We start from the raw sequence: 20,417 nt of genomic DNA on the forward strand, positions 1-20,417 counted from the left end.
TGAAGAGATACTCAGCTCTAAGCCTGATATAACATTTCAAAGACTCACAGCTCCCAGACTTTTGGAATTCTCTTTATTGACACAAGGACTCTATTGCTTTCAAAATTTCAAAACACCTTTCCTGGATGTAGGTCCAAGGGATGTGAACCTCACTGTGAACTGATCACCTGTTCAAGAAAATACATTTAACTGTCCACAGCACCATGGAATGTGCTGTGGACACAGCACATTCTCTGATCTGATCTCTGATCTCTGCAAGACTGCAAGTTCTAGGCATGAGAAAATGTTACCTTGGAGTAGAGCAAGCTACTTCTCAGACAGCAAACATTTTATTTCTATTGCTCCAGCTTCTCTATCCCCTCTATGAAAACAAAATGTCACAGTGTTGCTCCAAGAATTATTAAGACAGCAAAAACTGAAAGATTAGATTTATCGCAGCAGACAGTGGATTATGAAGAATAATTTATCAAATGTCAGAACAAACAGCCCAGAATTTATAGGAGGCTTTGTTGAGTCAGTGAAATCTGATTGGACTTCTCCCCACCTAATGAATGCCAAGACTAATTGATGGTTCCTAAATGCATCTGTCAAGAATATGTATTTATTAACTCAATATTCTTAATGATATTGTGGATATATGCAGAATAGTGGTTTCTTCTGAATGGGTTCCATGGTGTTTGTGTTACACATACATGGAAGTGTCCAAGTATATAGGGGCATACACTGCATTCAAATGAATCCAGGTAAGAGGAACATGTATTCTGACACACTGAAACAACACATGGCTTATTACCCAAAATCCCTACAACTTTCAGTACACAGGAGGGAAAGCAACGTGGTCCTTCTCCAGAGATGATGCACATTAAGCTCAGAAGAGCTGAGCTCCCCCACTGTCTCCCCCTGGTACCCTGCCCTGTGATTCTGGGCCACACACCATTGCAGAGCTCATGCCTAGATGACCAGAATTAGGGCTGTCCATTCAGCTAGAAATCTGCTCCTACCTAACTTCTCAGGACAAAAATTGTAGCTTTAATATCTTTTTAAAACCTGTCTGCCTAATACACATACATAAGTTGTCATACGAAGAGCCACTGACACGTAACTTCACCTGAAATGGTACACATTTGCTCCTGACATACCAATCACTGCTAACACCACACAGCACTATCACAAAATCACTGAGGGCTGTCCATCGACCATCAGTCTTCTGGGAGAGGGCTGAGATGAAGCCAGAGTATGAAGTTCACCTTTTCCCGTTCTCCCTACCTTGTACCACTTCGGTGCCCACTGGCAGCTATACCACCAAGAATCTTCTCTGGGATCCTATCAACAGTGCTTCCCAGTCACAAAACCATCAATGTTACAGAAAAAGAACTCCACAAAAGGAAGAGTCCTTTATCCCATCACCTGGAGACCAAAGTATGCCCACTCTTCCACTGCGCTGTACCTAGGATCTTCCCTGTACCCTGTTCTGCTTAACTACAATCCTCGTTCTGTAGTTTCTTGTGGCTAGAAAAGCAGTAGAAAAGCCTACGTTAAGACACCCTCGCTTTCTTCTCATCCATCCACTGAGCTGTACAACAACAGTACCAGTCTACTTGCTATAGTAACTTTGATAGACAGCCATACTTTGAGGAAAAGCACCTTTTATTCCACCCCTTATTACTCCTGCTTAATAGTCTGTGCTCAGGCTCACACACAGAACCTTCATTCATTTTCCCAAGTTAAGTCAGATCCTTAAGACAAGATAGATCTGTCTGAGAATATCACTCATGCTGGATCGAAACCAATCCCAGTGTGACAGCTCCACAGGCAGTAGCAGCAATAAGAAAACAGAGCCGATGCGCATCTCCTGAGATCCTACCTGAGAGCCTGAGAGGTGAGCATCATCTCCTGTCTCTCTGAAAGGGGAGCCGCTTACCCATGGCTCCTAAAAACAAGCCAAAGCCCTGGAAGACCAGCCAGCATACCTTTAAATACTGCTCATCATGATAATCCAGATCAAATGGCAACCTCATTCTTCTCCAAGTTTTACTTTTCCCTTGGATTGAATTCCAGAGCATGAATGTGATGGTGAGAAAATGCACTCTTGCAATAAAGTTACCAGAACAGTGTTTTTGCCAGTAGCCCATGTCAGCATCAAGTAGCATCCCACAGTTCAGGCCCAGGTTCCAGTGGGTCCTGCCCTTCCCAGCCTTGCACCTTCCACGACAGCCAAGAGTCTTTCAGCAGTGGTAAGATGCAGCTGGCCTTGGAGGATTCAGAAAACAAAGATCCATCTCATACCAGGTTGGACAAGCAGGACAGAAACCTCAAACAACCGTATTCAATGAGAAGTGAGATCAGACTGTGACAAATCAAGCCACCTGGTTCTTGGTTGGATTCCTTACAACCTATGCTACTGAGAGGGTAAGAAGAATTTTTTTTTTTTTAAAGGCTTTAGTTCTAAACAAAGGAAATTGAAAAATCTATTCCCGTAAATGTAAGGATTGTCATGGCCAGACTGGAATCTCACTGTCTCAAGAACATCCTTCTGACTGTCACAAGGAGATAAATGTTTTTCATCAGTGAAGCTATTGGGTGTCCTGCTACCTTCCAGAGAGACAGAATACCAAGATTAACTCAGCTCAGCATCCTGGTAAATGCTTTCACCAGTTGGAGTTGTACAGGTTTTCTATTAGCATCACTACAGCCTCTTCCATGCTGGGTTTCACTCAGCTGTCGGTGCTGTTCATTGTCCAGGTGCTGGTTTTACAAAACACTCTTAAAGCAGAGGGACTGCATGTTACACTTCTGACATAAGATGGAGATCATGCTGGATAGCAGGAAAACAAAGAATCCAGACATTACCACAGGTCTGGTACAACATCTTCGGCATCACAAGCACATACAGCAAACCAGAGACAGCAAGGTGGAAGAACTTTGCATCACTGAAATGAATCATTTCCTCAGGATCCCCCTGACTGAAAACAAACTACTGGTCCCTCTAATACCCTGATGTTGCTGCTGGGACTATGCCCATTTCCTCTTGCCAGATGCAGTTAATCAGCGCAATGACCCGGCTTCTTCAGCAGCCTCCTTGTTTCCAACTCAGAATAAGCTTCTTGTGCAGCTGGTTGCCTTCCCGCTATCTTAATTTCCCAAACCCACTCTGTGACTTGCCTCCAACAGCAGCCAGTGCTTTCTGACCCAAAGTCAAGCCACAGCCCACCAGCAACTGTGCTTCTGTGGAACAGAAGGAAGGAGACAACAATCTCTCAACATGCACACTAAGTGGTGTCACTGCACACTCTGTTTTGCATGATATAAGCAACTTAGTCTCCACAAAACACACAGAGCCACGCAGAGCAAAGCTGAGGCATGTACACAAATATAAAATCCTGTTCACTTCCATTTCATCGTGCTGAAAAATCAAGCAGTGACTTGTGAGCCACTTACTCCCTCCAATGGTGCAAGCCATGGGGCTCCAACCTGCCCCGTGTTCCACACCCTCCCTTGCACATGCAAGTGCTTCCCTTTCTCTTAATTTGCTCTTTCATCTTGAGCTGTCTTCCACTTGAGTTGAGCAGTGTTCATTAAGACCACCGTTTTATCTGTCTTTTCAGAGAAATATTACTTTTCCTGCACCTCTCCTGTCTGTGAGGATGAAGCCATACCTGTCAATTTTTGAGACAGACTGGAATCACAATTCTTCAAGAGGACAATTCTTCTCCGCACCACCTTGCCATTTTTTTTTGTTTTAATTGAAATAAATCACTCTTTCCGATAATAAAGGAGCTCCCCATCCTTACTACATTAGTTAGCAGTGAAAATTGCCAAAAAACTTCCTTTTACATCCCATCTGCCCAAATGGATTCTCTTACTCCACGGTTCAGGCAGTGGTGGCTCCTTTCTACCAAAACCCTAGGCTTTAAAGCTTACTGCATTCCCTTTAAGTTCCTCTTCAGCTCCCCAGCAATAGAGCTGAAAGTGCTAACACAGCAGGAACATCCCTCTAACTCCTAAGGAAGACAACAGCAACAGCCTTCTGCTTTCCTAACAGCTCTGTTAGCGTGTCTGAGCAGCTTCCTTATCTCTCTCCCAGCTTTCTGGAAACATTCCACCAAGTTCCGCCTCAAACCATCCTCCTGTTTCCTTTCTCACTACAACAGACAGCATCACCAACCTGTCAAGCATTCCTGCAACCTTGGCCTTTCCACCAGCAGTGACCTTCCTCTCGATCTCATTTCCAAGCCAGGTAAAAATCTTGTATGTTCCTTAAGCACAACACACCTCCAAAATGTTTTCTTCTATCAGCCCAGTTCCCATCCTGTCACACCTTGATACCGAAACAGCTTTCTTCCCCTGGGTTTGACACATGCACACAGGTCTGGCCTGGACTGTACCTATTTTAAGGATCACTCCTCCCCTCTGTTAACCAGACTTGCCTGCTTTCCTTTACCATCAAGACTTCAGGGCTTATTTTCCACCTAACTGGTAGTCCAGTACCGTCTCTGGCTTTGACACTGTGTTGATCTGTTGTCTTCTATTTTCTAACAAAGCTGTAAGCTTTCTAGGACAGAAACTGATTTTTACTCACACCTGTGTAGCGCCTGGCACAGTGAACTCCTCACCAAGTACAAGTGCCCACAAGTGACAGGTGACAACAATTCCACTGTCCTCCCCCTTTCTGCCCCCAAGTTCCCCTTCCTCCTGAGCCATGCACACAGCGAGACACATGCAGGTCTCCAGTGCACCCAGAGCACCTTGATCAAACTCCCACAGACATACCCAAATGACACATCACCCCTACTGATGCCAGCAGCACATTTGGAAGAAAATGCCACAGAGATGGGGCTAGTGGCACGTTAAGCAAGAAAGTAAGATTTAAGAAAGCACCCAGAAACAAATGAATTTCCAAGAGAATTTTGACTCCTGGCATAAACACATCCCTGCCACGCACTGGCTGAAACCGGAGTAGGAAAGGGTCAATGGACCCCAACAACAGGCTCAGCTTAGTCACAGCCAGGCAGAGGGAGGCTCTGCCACGGACTGCAGAGATGCCCCAAGGGCCCTGTCAGCTGTAAGCCTGAGCAACGGCAGCAGTCCTGTGAGAAATAACCAGCTGCCAGAGCCTGAGGATATGTAGGGACCTTCGGGAACAGACATCACCTGTGCCTCATCTTAAATGCCTCTGATTCAGTTTTTGAAGCCTCGGGGCTTTGAGAAGTGCAAGAGAGAAGGGATGGGGAGGAGGAATGTCTATGAGCAGGTTTATGTGCCTATGCAGAGCGGTAAGTGGATTTCTGGGGTATACAGTTAGGAGAGGTGAGCTATGAGCACCGTCCCGGCAAGCAGAGCTGTGCATAAAGCAGCAAGGAGGTGGCACGAGGCAGTGCATTTGTGTGCACAGCTTCTGTGGGAAATGGGAAGCAAAATCGTCCATCCGTAGAGAGGTAAGTGAAGTAGAGGGCCAGGATGGGTGTTCCAGTGTGTGCAGAGGTTGGGTGTGCATGGGTAGCAGAGCGCTGGTTGGCAGGGTACATCGCTGTCAGGACAGCACTGCTTGCACGTGAGTACATGGTGCACTGGCAGACCTAGTTACCTCCTGAAAGTCAGAGGGAGGAGAGATGGGTGCTCCTGTGAGTACTACAAGGAGTGCTTATATGGGTTTCTTCAGAAAGTGATGAGGTGAAAATATTTCTAGGCCTGGAACAAAAGGCAGGAATGGCAGAAGCTGCATTGCACTGCCTGTCACCAGGGTGGACAGAGGCATGGCACAATGAAAACGGGGAGAGCAAAGTCCAATCTCAGCCAGATTCTGCCCAGATGTGTCCTTTCCTCTGGCTTTGGCCATAATTATATCAATGCCAAAACTGATGAAAAATTGATCAAAGTGTGATATAGTTTTATTGGGCATAGCATTACCCCAGAGTAATACAGGTAACAGAGATGCAGGAGTGCAGATTTCAGGTAGACATGGAAGTACACATAGCCTAGCAGATATGGGTTATCTGCCTGAATGGAACGCATATGAAGAAGTGGATATAATGAGGTCACTACATTACAAAGAAGATGCTAAAAAGGTAGTAAATCCCTGCTGAAAATGTAAAACTCATGAATCACAGAATCATAGAAGCACAGAATGGTTTGGGTTGGGAGGGACCTTGAAGGCCATCTAGTTCCAATCCCCTGCCATGGGCAGGGACACCTCCCACCAGACCAGGTTGCCCAAAGCCCCATCCATCTTGGCCTTGAATGCCTCCAGGGATGGGGCATCCACAGCTTCTCTGGGCAGTCTGTTTCAGGGTCCTCACCATCCTCATAGTGAAGAATTTCTTCATAACACCTAATCTAAACCTCCCCTCTTTTAGTGAGCTAGTTACTGATACTGACTGTGCCTTGATGGGGTACTGAAACATCTGCACACCCAGCAGACCACTCAACAGAAAAAAGAGGCACATGTGTATTGTCCACACCACAGAGAACAGGGTGCCAGGACTGAGAAGAAGTAGAGGTAGAATAACTTACAAGGAGATCTGGATGGTACCCAGGAGCTTGTATCCTTTGTTATTCTCAAAAGAAACATATGGAGACCCAGAAAAGTCATACAAGAGAACCAACTGCACAGCAAATGAAATCCACAACAGACTCTGCCAATAGCATCACTGGCACTGTGCTGGGGAAAGGCATCTATACATCTCCTAATGACCAGTCATATTAACCCAGCAGCCCAGAGCTCTTTGCACTGATGGAGAGAGGAAAGTCCTGTGTTAAGCTAGCCACATATTTCCTGCTCCCTCCTTGTCAAACTTCCTTCTGAGTATCAACCTCTACTTTTCTCTCCTGCCTATATTTCCTCTACTTCTTGTGCCTCTACTCTGATCTACCTGCTCCTTCTACAGATTGCTTATTCTCTGTGCCTTCCTTTTCTTCCCTCCATGTTTCTTCCCTTGCCCCCGAATCTTCCTGTTGGGCTGCCAGGTCTCTGGTTCAGTGACATAACTCAGCTGATTTACCCTTCTTAAAGCAGTGTCTGCTCTCACGTAAATCACCCTCCAAACCCAGCCTGTGAAATGGGCTTGTTCGCTAAACTCTATGAATAGGAAAGTAGGCACAGCTGGCCTATTCATAATCAACATAAAAAATAGATTAGCACTTTACAGATTAAACATTATCGTTTCAACAGTTAACATAAATCAACTGCACTTACAGGCCCAGCATTGCTGCTGCCACTGCAGGGTGACAGGCGCTGCAAAGGGAAAGGCTGCCAGTCCGGGGTGCAGTGGTAAACAGCTCATTTGTCTTCCACCTTGAAAGTAAGTTCTTGCCTGGCACCCCCAGGGTGTACTGCTAGAGGTTGTTACAAGGATAAAAGTGGGCTAAGAAAACAAAGGTAGGGGGTTAATTTTGATTAATTCACACACATTTCCGAGAAATTCAGCAACCCACTATTCTAAGGCCAGAATCCAATTGCCCTTCATCCCTAGAGCTGCTGCAGCTCAAAAACAGATGGAGCAAGAGTCAGCGCCTGGAACAGGAACAGGACAGGGAGCCTCTAAACACTTCCTGGTATCTACCTCTGTTTTCTAGCTCAAAATCATTGGGCTCCAGTGGCTGAAGTGAAGCAGTTTGGTGGATTGTCTAATTATATTACCCATCTCAAAAAAAACCCTCATCATAAGCCGAGGAGGCACCTCTCCAGAGAAGGGCTGAGGACTGAGATCCACTCCAGGTGTGCCCCCTGTCAGCAGTGCCAGGTGAGAGCGGCCCAGAACCAGCCACTGATCAGGCTGCACCTTTCTTCATCAGGTAAAGGACACTGAGTCACTGGAGACGCTGAGCCCAGCACACTATCAGCAGTGTGCTATGGCTGTGTAGTGAACAGAGAGAGGAAACTCACAGAGCCAGTACAGTCACAACCCTTTCCTTCTGCCCTGCTCACCCACTGAGAACCACCCCGTATCTCAAATGGTTAGCTTGGAGCTGCCAACCTGTAATTCCTCAGCTGGTCCTGATCACTGCAAGGGCATAACTGACAGGATAAGCTACTAAGAACCACTCATCACTCTTTCGAACAAACAAAAAAATAGAAAAAAATAAGAAAAATAAAGAAGAGAAAGGTTAGGCTATGGTCCAAAGTACAAAACACAGCCTGGGATAAGTGGCGTGGTACACAGGAACCCCTCAGGGGCCTAGATGTTTCCTTGTCATCAGGAACAAAGACACTAGCAGTTCACAAAAGATGGGGCAGTATAACTTATGTGGAGTGACTTCTTTAGTATAATCCCTCTAACAAGCCCTGGTGATTTTAATTGCTCTAGTCACCTTCTACCCTTTCTTGATAAATGGGAATAATGCTTAATAGACCTGAACCAATCAGTTACATCCAATATGATGTTTGGCAAAATTTAGCTTTGTTCTCCATTCACAACCAATGCTACCTCAGTTTCATCCATTTTCTGAAATGAGCCAGCTAATGTATATTTTCTACTAATCATTTGAAATTTGGAAGGGTTGGTGCTGAAAAGCCTCTTCCAAGAATTTGCCTATTTGAAACGGATTGGTTATGTGAGCTTTGTAAGGGAAAAACTCATCGGTTTGCTTCAGCTGAGCTCTCTTGGCACCAGCAGCAGGTCACATGAGATTATTGCTTCGCTTGTCACAGACAGCTTCGTAGGTTTGGCTCTGAACCATGCGGCCTGCAAAACCAAAGCTTAGAGAAAATAAGTGCAAAAATGTGCATAATGGTCACAAACATAACTTGATTTCCACAGAGAACATTCAAAAACTTCCTCACCCTCAGGCTGGCCTGCTTACTAGGAACTGAAACACTTAGCTCGCTAATGGTGGAAAGGCCCTTGAGACCCCTGAGATTTCAGTTCTTCCTTCAATTTTAAAAACACAAAAGCATGTTGAGTGTGAGGCTTCCTATGAAGAGGATTTCCCACATTCTCACTCACAGCAGCTTTTTCAGAGGGAGGAAAACCTGCAGACAGGCTTGAAGTCCTTTCTGTAACTCAGTGTCCTTTCAAAAATAAGGACATCAGACTGATCCCAGAAGTGCCAGAAAACAGAACTTATTAGATTGCCTGTACACCTCAAAAAATCGTAAAAATGCTATGTCTGTTTTGTATGTTGAATAAATGTGATGTATGTGAATGAATAAATGGAAAATGCAGATAGGCCAAGTTGAGGCCCCATAACTCCTTAATTTATCTAATCGCTTTTGTTTCATCCTCAAATGAACTTCTGTCAAAAGACACCAGACTCACTGTGCCAGGTTTTCATGTTCCTGATGGGTCAAGAGACAAATAACTGTGCAGACATAAAACTCAGAGAAAACAGGAGATGCAAATGAGGCAGAATCAAGTAGGAAATGAGAAAATCAGTGGGCGGGCAGATAACAAGATTCCCTGCTCTCTAAGAGCTAAACCCAGCCTCTGCCTAGATCTGAGCACCAAGTAGGAATATTTTTGAGTGTATCAGCAGCAGGCTTTGAAACAGAAGCCAGTCCCCCCTCATGGCAGCTCAGGGTTACTGCCCCTACTCAGATCTTGCTGGGTCTTAAAAGCACACCAACATTATTGAGCAAGTGAGATACACTCCGAGGTCAAAAAAACAGTCTCCACATGCAAGAAGGCCACCCAAGGACTACTAATTACAGTTAGAGATACAGGTTTCCAGTGACTGTTGCTGGAAGGGTGACCCACGTGTTGAGATGTGGTTTGTGCCTATGGACAGAGCTCTGCTGAGCACCATATCCACCGCCTCCACAGGCATGAACACTGAACACAGCCCGACACAGCTGTGCTGCACGCTGGCAGCCAAGACTTGTATCAAAGAAACACTTCAGGTGCCATCAAATCTCTCAGAAAACTATACTGAAGGGATCCTACCATCTGCACACAAGACACTGTGAGCCAACAAATTCCACGCAGGTATATCATATACCAGTCCCCATGCACCTAAACAATCTGTGAATTACAGAAAAAAAGTCACTAAGCGTGCCAATCCGAATTACTCCTTACCAGGCCATTCCCCATTCCATCTTCTGACCTCAGATGTTTCACCTTCTCATAGAAGACTTAAAAAAAAAAAAACAAAAAACAAATCCTTCAGAAAATCCACTGTCCAACCTCTTGTATTGTAAACCATGAACTTAAAGGAAGGAAAAGAAGATTATTTTCTAACGTATCCACCACAACCTTCCTTCTCGTGGGCAATGGGGCTTTGAGCACCTAGAGGGAGAAAACCGCCTTCTCACACATAGTAGGAGGGAGTACTCTGTCCTGAAGCTCCCCTGGGAATAAGGGCATGAGCTTGCCCTTGGTGTGACAATAAGGATCAAGTACTCTGGAGCCTGCAAAACAGAGCGAGCAGAAGCACGAGGGACAAAGCAAGGCGGACCACCTGAGCCACACAAAGTCCCTTGTTTGCTTTCCCTGCCCACTTGTAGCACTGCAGCACTGCTTCTGGGCAGCTACCGCCTGCACAGGCCCGGTGTAGGGGCTGCTGCACCGAGCCCCACCAGGAACAAGGGGCTCCCCTTACCCAGAGAGGGGGCCCGGTGGAGGCAGTGGCAGCAGCAGGACCGGTGCAGCGGCTGCTCCTGCCTTCCAGTTGAGTAATGTGGGCCCATTTGTTCTGGATGACATTAATGCTATTCGCCATCCATCTCAGACTCTTTAAATTACCTTTTTATGGCCAAAATCCTTTTCATAATTGATAAAAATCTTTTTTATATCTTGAGTTATTGAAAAAAAAGTAAAGTTTTTTATTCCTCATTATAATTTTAATACAAATGTATTTTTTATTGACAGCTGCTTGGAAACCCTGATGGGGCTACCGAGAGAGAGCAGCAGAGGAGCGGGAGAAGGGCCAAATCCCCAGCCCCGTGCTTACAACAGCAGCTTGCACCATCAGTCGTGGCCATCACAGCCAGACCACCACTCTCGTGGACAATGAGGGTGGTAACAGCACAGAAAAGATTTCCTGGGATGGTCACAGAGCCCACAGCAGGCTCTTGCTGAGCTAGTTCTAGTTTCCCCATGCCTCTTGGTGATGTGCAGGAGGACCAACTTCAAAGCAGGCCCAACTTCAAAGCACAGCGTTGCTGGAGCAGGGTACATGAGGACAGAACCATGGTCACAAGCTACAGGAGGCCCAGACTTGGAGGTTTTGCCACAGGACACGCAGCCTGTTCAATGGCGCCATTTGGCATCAGACCCTCAGCTCTGAGAGGCCACGAGTGACTGTGTGTGCACTGACCGGGCCACACAGCAGTGCTTTCAGGCAGAACACCCCAGTTCTGCAACACAGAAGGTTGCAGAAGCAACTCAGAAGGTTGCAGAACCTGGAGGAAGTGGGCACGTCTCCTGGCATCCAAGATCAGTTCAACAGCACTGCCCATCTGGGACGAGGCTTCCTGGGGTCACGATAGGATCTGCAGCATCATGACCTGAAGACCTTGTCATCCGGAAGGATAAGCAAATCTTCTCTAGGACAGCATATGGAGCTGGCTACAGAAAGCGTTTCACATTCCCCTGGGAACAACTTGGATGCTGTAGGACATGCAGTGTAATACCCAACAGCCTACTGAAGCCTGAGCTACTTTTCCACAGGGCTGCACACTGCTTCAACAGTTCTGCAAATCAGAAGTAAGCGTATGTCTTGCCAGAGCTTAAAGTGCTGAGAAACAGTTCCAGAAAGAAAGGAATCACTGTCCTCCCCCCACTGCTGGCACAGCAAAGGCTGCCTTGCTGTACCAAGAGTGCCTACAGAAATAGGAGTGAAAAAATAAGTCTCTCCTATTCCCTCTGTCCTTTATCAGACTGCAACCGCTCAAGTGCAGGGAAGCTTCTTGCTATGGTTAAGGCTGCATGGCAAAAGCCAGGACATTGGTACCTTGCTACAGTCTTATTCCAGCTCCTTTCCCTGGTAGGTTCACATGGGCATAGGATTTTGCCTCTCCTTGCCAAATGGCTGTGTAGCATTGCTGGGCATCATTGCAGTGACCATGCTCCCAGGTGTACATGGGTATATTTCAACAGGGGATGAATAAACCTCATGTAATCTGATTGAAAATAATGGAATTGAAGGGGTTGGAAGGGACCTCAAAAGATCATCGGGTCCAACCCCCCTGCCAAAGCAGGTTCCTCAGAGCAAGCTGCCCAGGTAGACGTCCAGACTGGCATTAAATATCTCCAGAGAAGGAGACTCCACAACCTCCCCGTACCCAACCTATAAAACACTTCGGGAACCTTGTGAGCAGTTTAAGGTAGAGGAACCAAAGCTAGCCTCCCTCTTAGCTATGGTTTTGCTGCAGGTATGACGACTTCGCAGACAAGGAGCATGTATCTGTTTCTTAATGCACAGCAGCGGTGCCTTGCCAGGTACAAGGGTAGGAATCCAAGGAAAGCAAAGCCTTTTAACTGAAGGCTGGGTCCCCCATACACCACTGTCTGTAAAAACACGTTCTGATTCACGAACTACAGCACAGGAGGCTTCTCTACCACACGTGCTTAGGTTACAAATCACAGTCCAAATGTTGGTGTACCCTGCCCTACTTGGCCAGCAAGCTCCATTACTGCACAGCTGCAGAAGGCTTCTTACAAATGGCAAAATAGTCCTTGAACAGGTAAAAGCCACAATTAACTAACTGTGGATGAAAAGGATGGTCTCCTTGGAGGTGCCGGCTAATCAAGCAATTAGAAACTACTTCCCATTACCTGTGCTCCCACAAAGCAGGGCTGGACTGACATCCTTCTATCTAAATGTCTGGCTTTCCATCTATTCAAACCCCTTATATCATTTGGCTTCATCACAGCGAAGCCTTGACCCCTGGGCTCTCCCCAGCGCTCTCTCCCAGCTTTGAACTAAGTGAGCACTGGAAGCAACGAATTCAATCACTGGCATGTTCCCTGCAGGGACCCTGTTTTGCCTCTTTGTCTTCCTGGCACACAGCAAAACCTCCAGAAGTTGTGTAAGCATGCGTGTGGATACCTGGGGTCAAAAAAAAAACCAAAAAACAGCTGGTCAAAATTTCTCACAACTCCTTACTTAATAGGGGATGAGAGTGCTCCAGCTTCAGCAGTTTCCACTCAGCTCTGAAAAAGCTTCAGCAGCTGTTAGTGAGGGGCCAAGGATGCAAGGGTGAGAGGAGGAAGGAGTGACCCTCATTCCCACAGCCAGACCCTTACCCCACAGGCCAGGACACAGCCTGGGACAAAGCACCTGAGCAGCCATACAGCACCAGCACCCTGCCTGCATGGGAAAGCCCCTGCCTGGCATCACACTAGCCTCATGGGGGTGCTAATTTTATCCTGTCTGGCTTAGCCAAACTCAGGGATGCCCTGGGTCCTCTGCTTTTGCTCTAGGACCAACCTGTCATCACCTCCCCAGTACCTCTGTATCCCACAGCCACAAGTCCATCTCTCCCAACACACCTGCCAGAGGGAGGAAGTGCTCCTAATCCCAGTGTTGGCCAAACAGTTCTTCCATCATTTCTTAGTTCCTAAGCTCAAGGGTTTTGCACTTTTAAGGTGTTTCCACTCTGAAAGATTCAGCTTCCAGAGTCCCTTATCACTTTCTCCTGAAATGTCTGGTGTCCACATTTCACCAGAAGTTGCCTAGCTCTGCTCTTGCATGCACCTTGTTGAATCAGAGAATTTAGCTGAACCAGCTATCTTCCTATGTGTCATCAGTAGCCCTGCAGAGAAAATGGTAATTGTGGGGCAGGGAACATACTCATTTCTCATTCATTTTCAACACATGACATGATTTACTTTCAGGATCCTGCTCAAACAGGAAAGACGAAAGCAGAGGTAGAAGAGATTCTTTCATTCATATCCTATCACCTATTTTTATACACACAGCTTTTCCCAACTCATCCAGGAAATCCATTGGAGCAAGCCCAACCTGTGGTATGGCCACTGTCTCCCCAAAAGACTTACTCTGTGATCTTTCCAGTGAGCATTTCCACAAGTCATGGTAAAGATTTACTTGTGCAGTTTCTCCTGTTGTTACTCCTTGTGTTGTCCTGAGCAGCCTGCTCTCTCACTGACACTTTTTTTTTTAAGTAATACCCTAGAGAATGATCACCTTGCACCATCACTTAGCCAAACCACTGTGGCTGAGATGAGAGAGATAGCATCTACTCTCTACTAATTATTTTTATCCCTATAATCCCTGATAGGTGCACATAACCCCCCTAGACTTAAAATGGGGATTGTCCGGGCAATACACAAACCATCATGTATGATGTTTTCCCTTCTGTTTCCTACCTGCACACATGCCACACAGCTGTAATCAGTCCATTAGCTCACCTGGATCTATGTGCTGCAGCTCCCAGTCTCCAGCCATGCTGCTGGGCCCATGGAGGGAGCTCTGCTACCGGCAGGTGCTGTGCAAGTCTGCATGGTGACAACGCATGGGGAATGGCTGCAGCCTACCTCACAAGCCCTCTGCCTTTGCTCAAAGATCATCCCCCATCACCGTGCTCTCCATTTAGACCAATTTTCCCACAAAGCCACTCCATTTTTTACAATCATCCAAGCCCCTGATAAGATTCTCAGGAGTAGGTCACAACAGAAGACAGGCTGCTTCTAATTGACTGGAGATACAATGCTGCTACACATGATAATGTTTGGTCTGTTGCCTTTTCTTGATTTCTCATGTCCTTTTCCAAGCTCTTGCCTAATTTGTCAGCTTGTCACGTTCCTCCCTAGGTGTATCTGCATTTCCAATTGTTATTCCCCCCATTTATTCTGCACTGATCCCGACTGTATGTGATTACTTCTTGCATACACGAGATTTATCTGAGGAGCCCACTCTCGTACTTGTTAGGGAGGACTGCAAGTCTTACCACTGAATTTGAGAGCAGCAGGGTTAGTTAGGCCTAGGCCCCATGGGAAGATTCCTTCATTGTTATTTTCTCTTCTTTTTGGATTCATCTGCAAGTTCCTAGGTTTGATGTTGGCCCCAAGGGGGAAGGTTTCAGTATCCCTCCTTGCACTCTCCACTGCTCTGACACTCCACCTTGCCCTTCTGCCATCTATATTTCAGCTAAGGTTTTTGTATTTAACATGTACTGAGGATGTAGCTACACTGGAGTTAAATTTGTGCCTGACATAACCCTGTTAATCCTCTGAGCTTCAGCAAAGAAAACTGTGGTGCGTTAGGTTCCTGACATCATTTCTGTTTTTAAATACTTGGATTTGTTACCTGGAAACTAATAGGCATGGGCACTTACCTGTGATTTTAGTACTGCCCAGTTTCACCTGCTACTTCACTTTTACACATTTCATTCTCTTAATTTCTGTCTTTATGTAATCATTGCTCTCATCCTCATTAGCATTTCCTCTCTCCTTCTTCCCATTTCTATCTTTTTTTCCTCTGTCTCTTTAAAATTAAATATTGCCCAGCACTGCCCATGTGGGTGATGTGAATGCTAAGAGGGAAGGCTGCTGTGGAGACTGGATTCGAGCTGCCTCGCTGGGAATCAATGAGGCATGGAGGGCTCGTCTAGCTCCCGAAACGCTGAAAGAAACCAGGGCGTATCAGTGGCAGCTGAATATGCACTTGAGAGCAAGGAAGGGGGCCCACCTCTGAGCGCCTGGCTCAGCCTCTGAGATGCACCATGCAGACAGGCAGAGGTGGCTGCTTTGGTAATTGAACAGGGGCTAACCTCGGGGTGGCTTTCCACATCTCCTGCAGAAGTGAGATTGCTGGATGGAGCCCCACGGAGCAGCAGGGGTTTGCAGGGAGCAGACAGCCTGCCCTGCTCCATCTACCCAGTGAGCTATGAAACACAGCTGGTACCGGCCATGCTACGAGGATGCAGTGCTGAGAGAGGAAGGAGCTGGCTCGCATGCAGGCAAAGGGAAGGCAGGTCAGGGGCACACATTAACCCTGCCATTAAACTGCAGGGAAATTAAACTGTACACAATACCTAGGCCTTAGAACTACACCTAGGCAGACATACCCCACCCAAACCCACCCACAACATATCCACTAGGTGCAAATACTGCACTTACCCCTTCGTGTTCTCCCCATACTTCCTCAACACACAGACTGCCCACAACACCCCAAGACAGCCCCATAAACCTCTCTATATAAGCAGATATACATGTACATGCTGCTTCCATTCTTCAGCCATCTCTCTCCCCCCACCACACTCCCATCTTCTCTACTATTGCCTTTGCACACCGTTGCCTCCTCCCTCCCTCTCACCATGTTAGTTGTGCTCCTTGGAACTCCTCTCCTCCACCTGGGAGTTGTGAGGAGACCTCCTTTCCTACAGAGCAGGACTCCAAGCAGCAGAGTGCCCTCTCTAAATGCCAGGGCTACTTTTTTTATACCTAGCAAACGCAGGCACCCACCTCTGATCTCGGTGCTGTAGCCTGCTGAGGGTTAACGGTGACACAGACTCCTTGGATACTGCACTACCTGACTGCAAGCACCAGAAGTGATTTATGTTATTATTTTCTTTGGGGGTTAATTAGGGGCTCGAAAAAGTAAAGGGCTGTCAGTGCCAGCTGGAATTGGTCTATTGCAGCCAGGGGAGAGCAGTCTTTCCTCCCAGAGCCCTGCTAATGCATCTTTGTCCCGAACAGCCCCTACCTCTTTGCCCAGATCCTCGCGGATGACTTGCTCAACCTCCTGCCTGGTGCTCTGCGGGGCCTGGCTGTGCAGCACCTTGAGGGTGCGGGTGTACTCCTCGGGCAGCAGGTAGTCCAGCGCTCCCAGGTGCTGTCCCACCTTGATGAAGGTGCCTCGGTTGGCACAGCACAGCTCCCGGAGGCGCTCAGCAGAACGCAGGTGCACCTGCAGAGAGAACAGAACATCAGCCAGGCCCCTTTGCTGCCTGTTGCACAGCAAAAGGGACTTCCACGTGTATCTGCACCATGCACATGGCACATAGGCATCGTGATCAGTGACAGAAAATTAGTTTTTGGCTCTGCCTTGGGCTACATCCTTGAGCACACGATGTCCACCCACAGACAGCATTGGTTCATCACTGTGATCTATCACTGTGATCCACTGCTATGAGCCCCTGTCAGAAGGCAATTGTCAGGACCACAACCATGGCTAGCAGAGTCAAGAAGAGCACAGTGAAATCAAGTGAGGAGAAAACCATGGATACCATCCCAAGAACTTCCAGAAAGTTGGAAGAAAAGTTAAAACCATCATTAAAATCACCAGTACTACAGATGTCTCTTTGGCAGCGAGGAAGGGCACTATGTGGGCTGTCCTTCATCCTCCTCTGCTCACTTCAAAACACCACAAGGGGACATTGCATCTCTCCAGTCAAGCCACGTCTTAGACTTACTGCTCACATCGTCGAAGTCCACTGACGCAGTAGTTTTAGAAACTTGGGATTAGGAGATTTGCCAGCTTTGCTCACATTGGCCAAGAGGTACCCAAATGACAAAACTTATCGCCCACCACTTGCCCAGTCTGGATTTCAGCTCCTGAAGCTCATTCTGCCGCTCAAAACCAGACCAGCCACCACATCTTCTAGTGACATTGATTTATTCTGCCTTTATTGCTCTCACTAGGAATGCCTCCTGCCAAGGACACAGCTACACTCAATATTCTTTAATAAATTTCAGATAAGCTTACCCTGATACATTAATAAAATCTAAGCAAATCAATGACAAAAAAAAAAAAATGTTCTGCACCCATCTCCTGGCAATGCCTGGCACCTATCTGAATGGAGGCTCCTCATTCCTCTGGCTTCCATGTCGTATGTCATTGAAGGTCAAATCCTGTGTCTGCAGACCCCATCCGCCCAGGAGACACCAAGATCCTGTGAAGGACTCCAATGAAAACCTTACACACACAGACACACACACACACCCCTATTCCCCATCTGCCCTCCATGCCAAGCAGCGCGGTGTCACATCACAGGACAGAGTGAATGTCTCGCTTGTGGGGAATGTGTCAGGGGACAGGCTGGGTGCTGAGCTGCAAGCACATAAAATACAGGCCTGGGGGAGTGTGAGGAGAAAGCCTGATGTGAGAGTCTCACACTCCGTTTGGGAGACTTGACAGCTTGCTGCACGCACGCACACCCCCCCGCACTTTCCTAGGTGGGCACGCACAGGCAAGCAGAACTGGCACTCGGAGCGTGCTTGTCCCAGCACATTGCCTGCCCAAAATACTCACAGATGCACAGGTAGAAAACAACATCCGCAAGCATCCCTGAAGCCTCCCATATTATTGTGCTGCATTTTATGTACCTGCTTTAAAGCTCCTGCTGTAACAAGCAGGGCTCTGCCCTGGCTGTTTTTCTGCTCTCCTCTGTGTGTCAAGAGGCAAAAGCAGGCCAAAAGGGAATAGGGAAAAGGAGCTGTGAAAGCGGCCGAGAAAGCAAGAAGAGCAGGGAGGGAGTAATGGGATGAAAGAGAAAGGCAGTGGGAGGGAGGGAGCCAGAGCAGCTGGGTAGTTTGTCACAGCACAGGGAGTTCAGCCCATTACAGGGAAACAGCTTTAATGCAGCTCCAATAATTGCCCTCTGCACGCTGCCTCCAGCAGGGGAGGAACCCCCCTGCCGACAGCAGAGCCGTGCCTGGCTCCCCCCAGGGTGTGGGGCCAGCTGCAGCCCAGGGCACGGGCAGGAGCCAGGCCCAGCTCCTCGCAGATACACTCCAAAAGCTCCAGCACTGAGCGAGGGCCAGCCAGGGCTTGCCATCCCCCCAGATGCAGCAGGAGCTCATCGAGAGACCCCACAGTGCTGTGTGGCTCAGGGCAGAGCAGCCACGACCCCGGGGCAGCCAGCTCGGGTTAGAAGCACCAGCTCCAGTGTGCCCACCTGCCCCATCCAGATCACCAAGGGCTGGCAAATGACCAAAAGCAGCCAAGAGGATGGATAAGTCAAGTAGCTGAGTGTACAACTGAACATACACACGGATGCAAGGTCATGCCTGTCACTTTACGCCTGCAGTGGAAGAGGAAATTTCAGCCCTCCCAGACTTATCCATCTTACAGAGAACTTGTTTTGCCTCATGAACTCAGCAGTCCTCAACAACAGAGATGAGGGCATCCTCACAGAGGGCTCTAGGAACAAAACAGGTCAAAAACCCTATGCACAGCATCCTCCAATGCTTTCGTGATTGGTCTGGTTAACACTCCTGAGAGACAGCCACCCTGGATGGTGGTCAGGACCAGGGAATGCCAGCTCCTGCCTCTCTTAGAGAAAGAGATGGCCCGACAGCATGTTTGGGAAGAAGGAAATCTACCTGTAGCCCTGAATTTAACAGAACTCCAGTCTGCATTGAAGGCAGAATTGAGAATGAAGTGGGGCTGTGATTCCAGCTTCCAAAGTCTTTTCTTACCAACCAGGTCAGGATGTTTAGCAGAAAAATGTTCCTAATGTTATCTATTAATCACCTGGATCTCTGCAAGCCAGGTCATGGTCCAGACACAGCATTTGTTTCTCTGATATAGGACCTTTTCCTAATCATAAGTGAAGTGTCACATTCCTTCCACAGTGTCTGACGCTCTTGACTCACGTTACTGTCCTACCTTTAAGAAACTGGGTAAACGGAAATCCCCCAGAATGGCTCAGTGCTTTTCTCCAACAAATCTCACAAGGTACTGCTCTTTGTTACACATGCAATACTTTGAAGATTCTTCTTATCAGGGAAAAGAGCTGGGAATAACAGCTAGTTAGGCATGGACCTGCTTCTACACATCATGCCTAGGAGCACCCTGTAGAGAAAGGAAGCACTGAATATACGGAGGATTACCAAGAATAAGCCTCCCTCAGGAAGCACTTCAGATCCCAAATGTTGCCTGAGTGTGTATAGGGCTCTTTCCCCAGTCCACATGGGCATCTCTTTCTCTCTCTCCCCCCCTTGCTCCAATTTCAGCAGGACCAGTTATCCACTGGCCCACCACATGGCTATCAGACCTATATGGTTTGCCTAAACCCTTTGTAGAGTGGGATTAACACTGATGATTGAAATTGTTCCATCTGGGCCATAACAGAAGGAGTAAGTCTCAGGTGTGGAAAGAACACAACTCTGGGATAAAGCACATACCCTGCAAACACAGGTGCAAAGGGACATTTTTCTTTTAAGTTTACCCTCGATGTACAAGCAGATCTGTTCTGTTCCAGTCATTTTGATGCTTTTGAAGAAATTTTTACCTGGACAAAGAGCTGTTCTTCAGAGCACCAGATGCACAGGTGTCACAAACAGGCAGGCACTAACCCAGCCTTAAGGATAAAGGAACTAATTTAGAAAAAAATAAATACCAAAGTTAAAACACACTGGTGCAAAGCTGAGTATCGGATTTGTTGACAGATCTGGTGATAAAAGGGCTCAGAAAGGCCATTGAGGACAGTAAGGTAAGTGGCGGAAGCCATTCTCTGCATGAAAAATCCTTCAGAAAAGTCATTCCAACCCTGAGGGGCATCCTCGCAGCTGGCA

The 20,417-nt window shown here is 47.3% G+C and overlaps 1 protein-coding gene across 9 annotated transcripts in view; it reads right to left on the reverse strand.

Annotated features, from left to right (window-relative positions):
- Nucleotides 1–20,417, reverse strand: part of ADCK1 (aarF domain containing kinase 1) — an 85,206-nt gene that overhangs the window by 31,282 nt on the left and 33,507 nt on the right. For 8 of the 9 annotated variants that reach the window (XM_038179504.2, XM_038179503.2, XM_038179501.2 and 5 more), the window contains one exon: nt 16,603–16,806. The exons of the other annotated variant lie outside the window; for it this stretch is intronic. In XM_038179504.2, coding sequence (XP_038035432.1) covers nt 16,603–16,806 — 204 coding nt within the window. The remainder of the gene's footprint in view (nt 1–16,602; nt 16,807–20,417) is intronic. 9 annotated transcript variants of the gene reach the window in all.

Source organism: Anas platyrhynchos, chromosome 5 (genome assembly GCF_047663525.1).
Source record: "Anas platyrhynchos isolate ZD024472 breed Pekin duck chromosome 5, IASCAAS_PekinDuck_T2T, whole genome shotgun sequence".
NCBI lineage: Eukaryota > Metazoa > Chordata > Aves > Anseriformes > Anatidae > Anas > Anas platyrhynchos.